The sequence below is a fragment of the Aquarana catesbeiana genome, linkage group LG10, assembly GCF_042186555.1.
Source record: "Aquarana catesbeiana isolate 2022-GZ linkage group LG10, ASM4218655v1, whole genome shotgun sequence".
Classification (NCBI taxonomy): domain Eukaryota; kingdom Metazoa; phylum Chordata; class Amphibia; order Anura; family Ranidae; genus Aquarana; species Aquarana catesbeiana.
In genome coordinates, this window is record NC_133333.1 from 83,660,447 (window position 1) to 83,672,650 (window position 12,204).

Genomic DNA, 12,204 nt, shown 5'->3' on the forward strand with positions numbered 1-12,204 from the left:
GGGGGTGTGATCACAATGGAGGGATCTGGTGCTGTATCTGGAGGTGTGATCAGAGTGGAGGGATGGGGGGGATCTGAAGGTACGGTCACAGTGGAGGGATGAGAGGGGATAAGGGGGTGTGTTCAGAGTGGAGGAATCTGGTGGGGGATCTGGGGATGTGATCAGAGTAGAGGGATCTGGTGGGGTATCTGGAGGTGTGATCAGAGTGGAGGGATGGGGGGGATCTGGAGGTACGATCACAGTGGAGGGATGGGGGGGATCTGGAGGTGTGATCAGAGTGGAGGGATCTGGTAGGGGATCTGAGTGGAGGAAATCTTGGGGTGTGATCAGAGTGGAGGAATTGGGAAAGGGTGATCAGAGTGAAGGGATGGGGGGATCTGGAGGTACGATCACAGTGAAAGGATGGGGGGATCTGGAGGTGTGATCAGAGTGGAGGGATCTGGTGGGGGATCTGAGTGGAGGAAATCTTGGGCTGTGATCAGAGTGGAGGAATCTGGGGGAGTATCTGGGGGTGTGATCAGAGTAGAGGGATCTGGTGGGGTATCTGGGGGCGTGATCGGGGTGGAGGGATGGGGGGGATCTGGAGGTACGATTACAGTGGAGGGATGGGGGGGATCTGGGGGTGTGATCAGAGTGGAGGGAATCTGTGGATGTGGGTGTCCTTTTATGAAGCAGTGAAATCTATTCACTGCTTCATTCTCAGGCATTCACAGTGGAGATCGTTCTCCTCTGTGTGCCAGTTTATGAAGCGGAGTAGATCGCTTCACCTTTGGAGGAGTGAAGCGATCTACAAACGCTTCAAACATGCTTCTGACGCCCCCTAATACTGGAATCTCGTGAGAATTTACGAGATTACAGTACCAGAAATTCACTAAAACACAGAAATGTCAGTTTATTAAGCAGTGATAAATTATCACCGCTCAATACACTGACAGATGGCATGGTTAATGTTAATAAAATAAGGAGTCCCCCTACATTATATATATATATATATATATATATATATATATATATATATATATATATATATATATATATACACATTATATATATATATATATATATATATATATATATATATATATATATATATACACATATACACACACACATATTATATATACATGCATATATACACACATTATATATATATATATATATATATATATATATATACATAAATATGACAGTGGGACATGCTTACAATGTTGGGGGGGTCTGAACAAGGCATAAGGAAGTTAAAAATCTTCCTCCTTCCCCCTCAGATCCCCTGAGATTCCCTCTTCACTCCCTGATTCTCCACCTCTGAGCTGGTGAATCGGGGAGTGTGAATTCTGACTCAGATCACCAGTGAATCGCTGAGATCGCAGCTTCATAAACTGCCCATTACTGTGTCATTCAATGAGGATTCTCGGTGTGCGGAGATCATCGTCGGGAGAACATGTTCAAACACTTCTCCCCTCCCCGATTATCTCTGTTTCATAAACTGTTTATGGACTGTGATCAGCGGTGATCCTTGGGATCACCGCTGATCACTGCTTCATAAACGGACACCGTGATCAGAGTGGAAGAAATTTTGGGGTGTGATCAGAGTGGAGGAATGGGGGGGGGGGGGGGGGATCTGGGGGTATGATCAGAGTGGAGGAATTTTGTAGATTATCTGGTGGTGTGTGATCAAAGTTGGGGGGTGGGGGTAGCTAGGGGGTATGATCAGGGTGGGGTAGCTAGAAGGTTTGATCAGAGTAGGGGGGGGGTTATCTAAGAGTTTGATCAGGGTGGGGGTATCTAAAAGTCCACAGGTTAGGGGGCGCAAATTACTTGCCTTGCCTGGGCGTTTAGAACCCACAATACATCACTGCTGAGGGCCTAATCACATTTCTATGGTGCATTGCAACATACCTCAATGGTCAAATTATTGGAGATGTGCCATTTTTTCTGATGCACCACAGCCTGTCATAACACATGGTATGTGCAACACAATTAATGGCACTGCAATATTTATAGAGCTATGAACCGATGAAGTTTACCACAACACATGTGTGACGAGACCCTAAAATTGTGTAGAAAGTCACAAATTGAAAGGCTTCAGCAAGTGCTGATCTGTGTCAGACATTTGTGAACTTCCCGAGTACTGGGAGATATACAGTATAGGACACAGCTCTGAGTCAGAATCTCAGTCCATGAAGTAGGTACTGACCCTAGGTAATGCCTGAATAAAGATGTTGCCATCCTTCTGATGAAAAAAGTAGATGAAGGTATTATCAAAGGGAGTCCTGTGATCTCTGTGAGAGGTAATAAATATTTGCATGTGTTACACTTAACCCCTTACCCCGCAGCTGCAGGCATCATCCCGGTACCATTGTTTAGAGCTGGCGATTGGCTACCCGTGTATAACAACCGATGCGGCTAAAAGCCGCTCGGCTGTTATACCGGAGCAACGGGAGGGGACTCCCCCCCCTCCCGCCGCTCTTACTTAGCCTCCCGGTCAATCCAGAGGCTCGGTGACCAATCCGATGCCTCCGGCGGCTGGGGGCGGGCTGGAACGAAGCTGTGGGCGGCTTCGTTCCAGCCTTCAAATTGTAAACGCGGAAGCGACGTCATGACGTCACTCCCCGTTTACTCGGCTGCTAATGGCGCCGGTTTTTAAAAAGTACACAGTATTCAGAATCGCCGTTTTCGGCGATCTGAATACTTTGAAGTGTAAAGGAGGGATGGGGGGTCTTTTAGACCCCCTGATCTCTCCATAAAGAGTACCTGTCACCACCTATTACTGTCACAAGGGATGTTTCCTTGTGACAGCAATAAAAGTCATCAAAACATTTTTTTTTTAAACACAATTTATGAATTTAAAAATAAATAAAATAAATAAGAAAAAAAAAAAAAAAATTTAAAGCGCCCCCATCCCCGCGAGCTCGCGCAGCAAAGAAAACGCATATAAGTATATAAACATTTACAACTTTTACATCTTCTAAATACTTACAAAGTCTTCAAAGATTTCAGTGGAGAGTAAATGGATATAATGTGAGATTCTGATTGCCCTGTCAAAAAGATCACTGAGTAGGACCTGGCATTGGAGGCTTCCCGGGGTGCAGATTGGGTTGGACAAGACCAGTTTTCTCACCAAAACCAAATTAGAGACTAGAAGTGCAAAGAACAACTTTCCTATAGCAAAAACAAAACATAACTATCATTATTAATATATTCATAGTACTGAACCACAGTAATTTTCAATCTATAATCTGTACTTTGATGTAAGATTTTTGTGTTTGACTGTATTATACAGTAAATGTTAGTTTGAGGGTCGTAGAGGGAAGACTCCTCTCGAGCAGGAACCCATTAGCAGATGCAACTGCTGTGGCCCCTGTTACCTCGCTATTGCATTAGAGAAAGACAAAGCTTCTTAGTTGAAAACTCACTATGGATGGTTCCCAACTTACTTTTTGAAAGAGGAAAACTACTTTAAATATAAAACCATCAACCATTTTCTATGGAGGAACCTATATCATTAAACATTTTATCAAATTATAATATAAAATATTATAATATATATATATAATATAAAATAATGTGGTAATTTGGGAGGAAATGTTTTCCTCCCAAATACACAAATGCCTTCCTAACCTATATTGCCATGGCAGAATAATGCCAACTGCTACTTGTAAGCCTCCTTTATGATATATGACAACACAGAACAAGAAGCTGCAAAGTGAAGGTAAATACTGTATGATATTTACTAGTCTTTCTGTACAAGTATTGTTATTGTTACAAATCAGAAAGAGCAGTCCATTCAAAAGTAATATTTTGGTTACAGAAGGAAATCGGGTAGGCCTGGATACCCTCTACCTCTTATATCGTTTGGGAATTCCATGGGGGAGGTCCAGGGCCAGTGCTACCATAAGAAGCTTAAGCAGCCACCTTAGGGCGTAAGGATAGGGAGGGGGTAAAATCTGGTTCCCCAGCCACGTGCTGGGGATTCTAATTTTTTTTTTTACACACTCCCATGTTTTTTTACACACTCCCAGCCCCTATAACGGCTGGGAGTGTGTGTACTTTAGTAAAGCTGACTGTCGGGTTTCATGTGGAAGTGATACAAGCAGCTGTGAAGCCACCTATCACTTCCACCACTGCTGCGATATGCTGCCGTTTTCATCTGTGCGACCCCCTGCCATGTTCACCAGGCTCCGCTGTCCCACCTGCGGGCACAGTGTTGTCATGGCAGGTGTCGCTGGAAAGGGCAGCAGGAGCTTAGCAGATCTCCATCTGCTCAGCTTCGCTCCTGTACACAGACCGGGAAGTGACGTGTATAACGTCACTTTCTGGACCGGAGCTGTAATTCTCCGGGATCAGTACTGGGGGACGTAGCTGATGGAGCACGGTCTGTGTTCTATCAGCTGCAGTGGATTAGAGAAGGGACATCCAGGGTCTAATATACCCTGGGTGTCTCCATAAAGGGAACCTGTCACCTATATGCTTTCACATAGGGAGCTATTGGCCCCCCATGTGATATCAATAAAAGTTATGTACAAATAAATAATAAACCAAAAATGTTTTAAGTATATAAGGAGAGATACATTTTTTTTTAAATGTATAAAAATTTGAGCCCCCTCTACACACCCACACTTACAAAAAAAATCTATGAATTGGGGCACATAAATACAGTTTGAAAACAACGATTGTCCTACACATGTTATATCAGCATGCACACCAGAGTGAGAGGAATATGTTTAACACTAGTGCTCCTTCGTAACGCTAAACTGATGACCTGTAGAGGCTTTTAAAATGTTGCGGGCACACGCAAATTTTAGGGTTTGACATGGGTATCGATTTACTCAGTACAACCTCATCTTGCACCTTTGCCTAAGTAGACAAACATCTTTGCACTGGCCCTGGGGAGATCCCATTATAGTTCCTGGCTGTGTCTTCTTTCAGCTTGAATTCTTATTCCTAAGACAGTTGGGTGATCCCAGATGTCACCATTTCTTCTGATGCCTTCTTCATGACATAGCAGTAACTATTCTAATGTAACAATCTAACACGCAGAGTGGGATTCCCACATAGCTATTGCAGCAAAGAAGAGCAATCTCACCAGCAGAATCCTTGAGAAACATCTGGATAGTTTAAAGTAAATCTACAGCTAAGATAAAACAAATCATGATACAGTCGTAGGGGCTAGGACTGCTGTCAGATTGCTTTCTTGTTCCCTGTTGGACAGGAAATCCGAAACACAAGCACGAGGAGTAGTTTCAACTTTGACAGTTCTGGATTTTCCCTCAATTTATGTATTGACCATAGTCATAGGGCAAACAAGGAAAATCTTCCCATTGGGGACACCTACCGCAATCAATACATGAAAGGTGTTCTAACCCTTTCCTACTCTTTCCTAAACTAAAAATAAGGTTAAAAACTTTAAATATACTTTAATTTATTCTATTTAAGTTAAATAAGTTATTCTAAGCTATTTTCATTGTGTCTCACATGTACATCTGTGAAGACACCTGGGCCTAACCTTTTTTTACCTAAAACTGATGTGTGACCATATTTAACATGGTATTTACTGGTTACCAGATTTGAGTGACATGTGGCATTGCTAGTGTCACTTTTATCTGTAGACCTCTGTTCTATGAAACCCAATAAATACATTTCATTGTGAAACTGATGTAAGTAGGGATTTGGGTTTTAAAAGAAAACAATGCTGTTTGTTTTTTTATGACAAAAAAACTTGCAGTAACAGAGGAATAACTCTAAAACATGCTCATACCTGTAAATGAAGTTTTTCTTGAGGTAATCATGGTTGTGTTGACTTTCTATCTAATTTGGAATTATCAGCCTATTATCAGCATTTTGACAGATGTAGTTTATATACATTTGACTGGCTCCTCCTCCCTTATAGGTTATTTGATGTAATAATCACTGTGCTAATCAGAAACATGGAACCTTTGTCTTCCCTACATTCATATTAAGGAGCTTCACCACACTGGATCAACTGTGTTTTAATTAATTTTCTCCTAAGCTTAAGGGATTTGTAAAACTTAATGACTTTAATTACCCAACATTTTATCATTAATATATCATGTATACTCTTAGGTAGAAGGGCCAAATTACAATTAGGAGCAAAACATATATAAAACAAATACAGAATCTAGCATATACAATTACTACACAAGCCATATTGTAATTTAATGTTATTAAAATGATCTTTCCTTTTCCATCTGCAGCTGCTGTAGCGCAGAGCCCCCCTGCCCCAAAGCACCCACCCCCCCCATGTTGACTGCATGTGGCCTGGTACAATTCAGGAGAGGAGGAGGGGCTCTTGCTCCTCCCATCCTGACCTTCCGGGCTGCATGCTCGGATAAGGGTCTGGTATAGATTTTTGGGGGGGCCCCCCTTTTTTTTTTTGGCGTGGAGTTCCCCTTAAAATCTATGCCAGACCCAAGGGGCCTGGTATGGATTTCGGGGAAAAGGGGCCACGTCATTTTTTTTTTTTTAATTTTGCTGTGGAGTTCCTCTTCAAATCTATGCCAGACCCAAAGGGCCAGACGCCAATTTTTTTTTTTAAATGTTGTTTTCTATTTTATTTGGTGCTTAGAGAGAATTTACATTTAGTTGACATATTTCATGGTTTACCTAGTCCACAAAAGAATTAACAGAGCCCTGAAATTCAGCATTTGAGAAGGGATTTTTTTTCCCTTCCCCCCTTTACACTTTCTACTCAAGGACTTGCATGTGTGCATAACCAAATACTTTTGTATGCAACTAGATGTAATATGGATTTGAAGGGGTATGAATAGTTTGCACTCAAAAGAGATAGAAGGGTAGGACACAAAAAATTAGACACGTTAAAAATCACATTAGAAAAGCAGGGAAACAAATCACGCTAATAACCATGACAAACCTTTTTGGTGATCAGAACTCCTCGCCCCAAACCCCTAAAAAGTTAAATTGCAGGATTATCGTTAGCAAAAACAGACAAAATGAATACAAAATCCAAAAAGGCAGTGCACAAAGAAAATCGACACACACACTTATGTTTTGAATTAGCAGGAAACTTCCTTTTCATCTAAACACATAGACTAGATTAACAGTAGCAGTTGTAAGTCTAATATGTGAGATTTAGAAGTAACTAGAACAAGATAGAGGTCTGCTGAGGCTCACAAACAATGAGCCCATGGTCAGACTGGACAAAGACACAATTTGGAAACCTATTTGTAAACCAATAAAAGCACTGCAAACAAAGATTCTGGCCTCTTCTCAGGCCAAACAATCGCCACAACTGCAGGCCTTTATATAATCTAGCTAGGATTGCTAGCATTACCTAAACTCACCCAGTAAAGGACACACCCACCAGTGTAATTGATTCTGTCTCCTCATGTATGCCTCGAGTGCTCACACTTATTCATCAGGAACACACACTCTTTACAAATGAAAGAATGCAACAGCATATATATATATCTGTGCAGGGCAAACCTAAAAATAACAAATGTCCAAGGCTCTGGCCATAATCAGGGATACCAAAAATCTAAAAATGAAACTCGTACGCTGTTAGGCACCTGGCAGGTACAAAACAGGAAATTACAACTTTGTGAGGGCTGCTTCACACAAATTGTTGATAAAGTGCATTTGTCATTCATCATCAGCATACAACATTAAAATATGTGTGCAGGATCGCACCAGACTTATACATCCATATTTGGCCCAAAACACACAGTTATAGATTTGGTGCAAACCCACGCTCGCTTGATCTATAATGACATTTCTTGGGTTTCCATTATGTGAAACCCATCAAAAATGTAATCACTGGTGAAAAATAAACTTTAACACCACAACAGAGGAAGAACATACAAACCTCTAGCCAGGTAGCAGCATATTTGGAATTCGAACCAACAACCACAGTGCTGCTAAGCAAAAGTGCTAACCAGTTAGCCACTGTGCTGCCACATGGGTGGAGTCTGCATCTCCGTGGTGTCAAACAGTTCTAAGTCCCAGGGGTGTAATAAGTTAATCAATGCAGATGTACTATGGAAGGCTGGAGAGCCATTGAACAACCTGTTTCCGCGATATGCCATCTGTTTTGAAGGCTGGGTATGGCTGATTACTGTCAGCATGCTGCTAGATAACCATCTCTAATTTTGTTGCTTTTTGCTTGGTAAGAGGCTACACTTAGTGCTGGTGGGGAATTCTTAAAGTGATTGTAAAGGCTTGTTTTTTTTTTAAATAACAAACATGTCATACTTACCTCCACTGTGCAGCTCGCTATCAATATAGCCAATCAAGAGCTGGGACCCCGTGAAGAGAGGGACAGCACATCTACACCGAGGCAAATACGGGGCTCAGGTAAGTAAAACGGGGGGCTGGGGGGCCGGTCGCTGCCAGAAGTTTTTTCACCTTAATGCATAGGATGCATTAAGATGAAAAAACCCCTTTAAGGCTGATTATTGTCCTTGCCCATGGAAAACATATGGCACAATTTGCAATGGTGGTGGAACCCTCCTACACATAAATACTACATTTTTGTAAGGACATGACAACAAAATAGGGAGAACAGACAACTTCTCTACATGAAGTGGCATTTTTGGGATTTGAACAAACAACCCCAGCGCTGCTAAGTAAAAGTCCTAACCCATTAGCCACTGTGCTGCCATATGGATGGAGGCTGCATCTCTGTGGTGTCCAACAGTCCTAAGTCCCAAGGGTGCAATAAATAAATCAATGCAGATGTACTGTGGAAGGCCGGAGAACCATTGAAACACCTGTTTCTGGCATATACCATCTGTTTTGAAGGCTGGGTATGGCTGATTACTGTCAGCATGCTAAACCATCTCAAATTGTGTTGCTTTTTGCTTGGTAAGAGGCTGCAATTAGTGCTGGTGGGGAAATCTGAAGGCTGATTATTGTCCTTGCCCATGGAAAACATATGACATGATTTACAATGGTGGTGGAACCCTTCTACACATAAATACTGCATTTATTTGGACATATACCTATAAGTGATGGAATGACATTAGTCAGGAGTAATGCTTCTTCATTTATTCTGTGATATTTGGTGGTTCTTGGCGTGTGAGTGTAAAATAGTTATGTTACCCTCTGAATTTTGGGAATGACATTTTGATTTCTGGTGTTGGTACACATATCACATTTTTTGGGGTCAAATTCTGATCATTTGGAAATACTAAACACGCAAAATTGTGACTTGTTTAAAATTTGCATCAGCAATGGTATTGTTTGTGGTTTGTGAAGACACCTGTAGGATTTTCGGATTCGATTTTTGTGAGATGGAGAGCAACAAGTGAGAGAAACAGAGAAAAATCTATTTGAGCATTTTAGCATTCTTAAAAAAAAAAAATATGAAGAAGAAGCAACATAAAAACCCAGCAAGGACAATTTATTTTAGAGAAATAAACAGTTCACCTCAAAATTAAAATGTATTTTTTGTGGAAGTAACAATTGTACAATTATAATCAATGGTTGAAACTTGCATTTGGCTATATAACGCACATTTTTACATTCACAAATGCTTTTTAGCCACCCACAAAATTACTATAGCGCTCTGTAAAAAATGAATGGGAGTTAAATTGTGACTGTTTTTGCATGTCTAATCATGCGCACTTGTGCTGGTACATAGTTGTAGAAAGAGGGCAGTGTTGCCAACCTAACAGATTGAAATTTACTGACACGACACCCAAAATTTACTGGCACAGCCAAGTTTTTACTGACATTTAAAAAAGTTACAAAATTACAGTTTTAAGTACAAATTTCACTATTTAGGCTACAAACAAGTACAATATGTGATTAGCAGTGTGATTTAAGGTAGATAATAAGGTAAAAAACATATTTCTTATTTTATTTTTGATATAGTAAGTAGCTCAGGGACAGGACTCAGGAGGGCAAGAAATTAGAATGGGCGACACACACATGAAATTTACTCTCACAGTGATACTGACAGCAGTGTGTAGCACTACAGATTACCGACTGGACACGTCCCCTTCTGAGTCACAGTGACGGTCTCTCTCTAAGGCAGGTGGTCCCTCCAGTCCAAACAGCACTGATGGTCCCGCTCCTGGCCTGCCTTGCTCCCATTGCGCAGACCCATACACAAGGCTCTGGCCGCTCTGCTTGGCTCCCTTGCACCATGACATCCCAGGACATGCTCAGGCACCGCCTCCACCAGAGCTGCCCGAACACACTGTAACAGGCACTCGTATGGTCTTGGCTGGCTCCGGGCCGAGCGCCACAGCCATATTTTTTACTGGCAACCTTTTCTTTTACTGGCATTTACTGGCAGGAGAAAATTGCCTGTTTTTTACTGGCTGGCTGTAAAAATACTGATGGTTGGCAACACTGAAAGAGGGGGAATTTATCTTCTCTCAGACTTTCAATGATATTTCAGTTTATACATCAATTTTTTTTCAGCATTTTAAAAGCAGATTATCTTTAAACAATATACCACATATTTAAGAACCATTTAGGCTATCATATCATGCTCTAAACATTATTTCCATGTGCAATTCCTGTGTTTCAATCACGACTACTGATTTAGACGGTCTCTATTGTCTGTGACTTATAATGAATTTGATTGTGATGATTTTTTTCCCGAGCACTAAAGTGAATTAATTTTTGCACTAATTTGCTTGGTTTTAGCCATTTTGCGACCATTTATTTGCGCATTTGCAAATTTGTGCTATAATAAATAAACCCCACTGTATACACATATATACATGAGGATGCATAAAGTTACTGGATCAAGTTGTTGCAGAAGTTGACAAATATTATCGGTTAGTAGTAAAAGTGTGGTGCTAATCCCGACATGTTTTGCCAATAAATTTGGATTCTTCAAGGGATATTAATGATCACACCGCTGTTCACCATTGATAGGTGTACTTATCTAAAAGAAGTAATGTCCAAAAGATCTATGTTTGAATTTTCAGCAAACATAAAGAAAAGCACACACCAAGTGGATGTGGGTTGGGGCATTCTTGTGCTGGCCTCAGGACAAGCAGATCCGTTGCCACTGCCAGAATATTTTTAGGCTTCAACTGAGGGATCCTCAGTCCCCTATAGATACACTGGATTGATTTAATTTAGGTGGAGGACAGATCCTCAACAGGTCTTGTGCTGTTATTTGTAAGCCACGTCTGTGCCCCAGTTTCCCCGCCCTGTCTACATTTTTAAACAAACAAAATAAAAGATTATGAATTTTATTATGTGTCTATGAAACTGGGTTATTGGCACCTTAAAAATCCCAGATCCTGAGGGATGCGTTTTCTTGTGTTCTATTTCTATCCCAGGCAGTTTTATGTTGGCTGGATCCTGCCTTTTCTTCAGCTTGGTCTGGATCAATGTTTGGCCTTAAGTACCCTTAAGGGTCATATCTTGATCTTAACAGTTATTTTTTTAGAGAACGCTTTCCTCTCACTCATTAGTGAAGGCCTTTGTACAGGGTGTCCCTCACATATGAGTTCCCCAGTGTCTACATGGAAACCTTATCCTGTTGGTTCTTCAAAAACCTCCTATGGATTTTCCTTTATTTTCCCTTGCAAGTTTGCCTTTATTAACCACTGTAGCGGGTGTCTCACTCTATAACTCGCAATGCCACCAAGCTGGGCGGAATGATGTATACAGGCTTTCCAGCTTGAGTTAGGGAGAGCTGCCTGCTAGCAGTTGTAAGGGGGATTTTTCATCCCCCTCCTTCTTTCTGTTTTCACTGACTGAGTTAATGTAATATGAGCTGACACACACAGAGCCCTGCATTCAGTGGCCTCTCTTATGCTCCTATTGGCCAGAAGAGGAAAACCAATTAAGGGCACAGTTACAACAGCCAATTGAAGAGATTGTACTGAACTGCAGGGAGAGCTGCAATGGATTCTGGGACATGCAGTTCCCACACAAAACGGCCCCATAGACTGGTATTCAGGGAGAAATACAAATCCCAGCAGGCTTTGCTGACAGGAAAGTAAATTACTCCATTTTGTGTACTGAGGTAGTTCAGTCAGCCATTAGGGAGTAAAAAGACCAGACCTGAGAGAGGGGTGCTGTCTCTCAGATGATCTCCCTGCGTGATTCAGGCCTCTGAGCTGCCAATCGAGACGTCCAGCCTGAGAGAGGGGGATCCCAGGTGAATATTGAGGTGCATATCCGCGTGAACCGTTCCAGTTCGGGGCGACTGGTTGGGTCGCCATGAAAGCCTGCCTGTTCCAGGACGTTCGCTTG

General features: G+C 41.6%; 1 protein-coding gene across 1 annotated transcript in view; it reads right to left on the reverse strand.

Annotated features, from left to right (window-relative positions):
• Positions 1-5,829, reverse strand: part of LOC141110759 (prolactin-like) — a 35,773-nt gene extending 29,944 nt beyond the window's left edge. The window contains exons 1-2 of the mRNA XM_073602351.1: positions 5,759-5,829; positions 2,981-3,162 (exon numbers count right to left, since the gene is read on the reverse strand). Of these exons, the coding sequence (XP_073458452.1) occupies positions 2,981-3,162; positions 5,759-5,789 (213 nt within the window). The 5' untranslated portion in view covers positions 5,790-5,829. The remainder of the gene's footprint in view (positions 1-2,980; positions 3,163-5,758) is intronic.
• Positions 5,830-12,204: the final 6,375 nt, after the last annotated feature.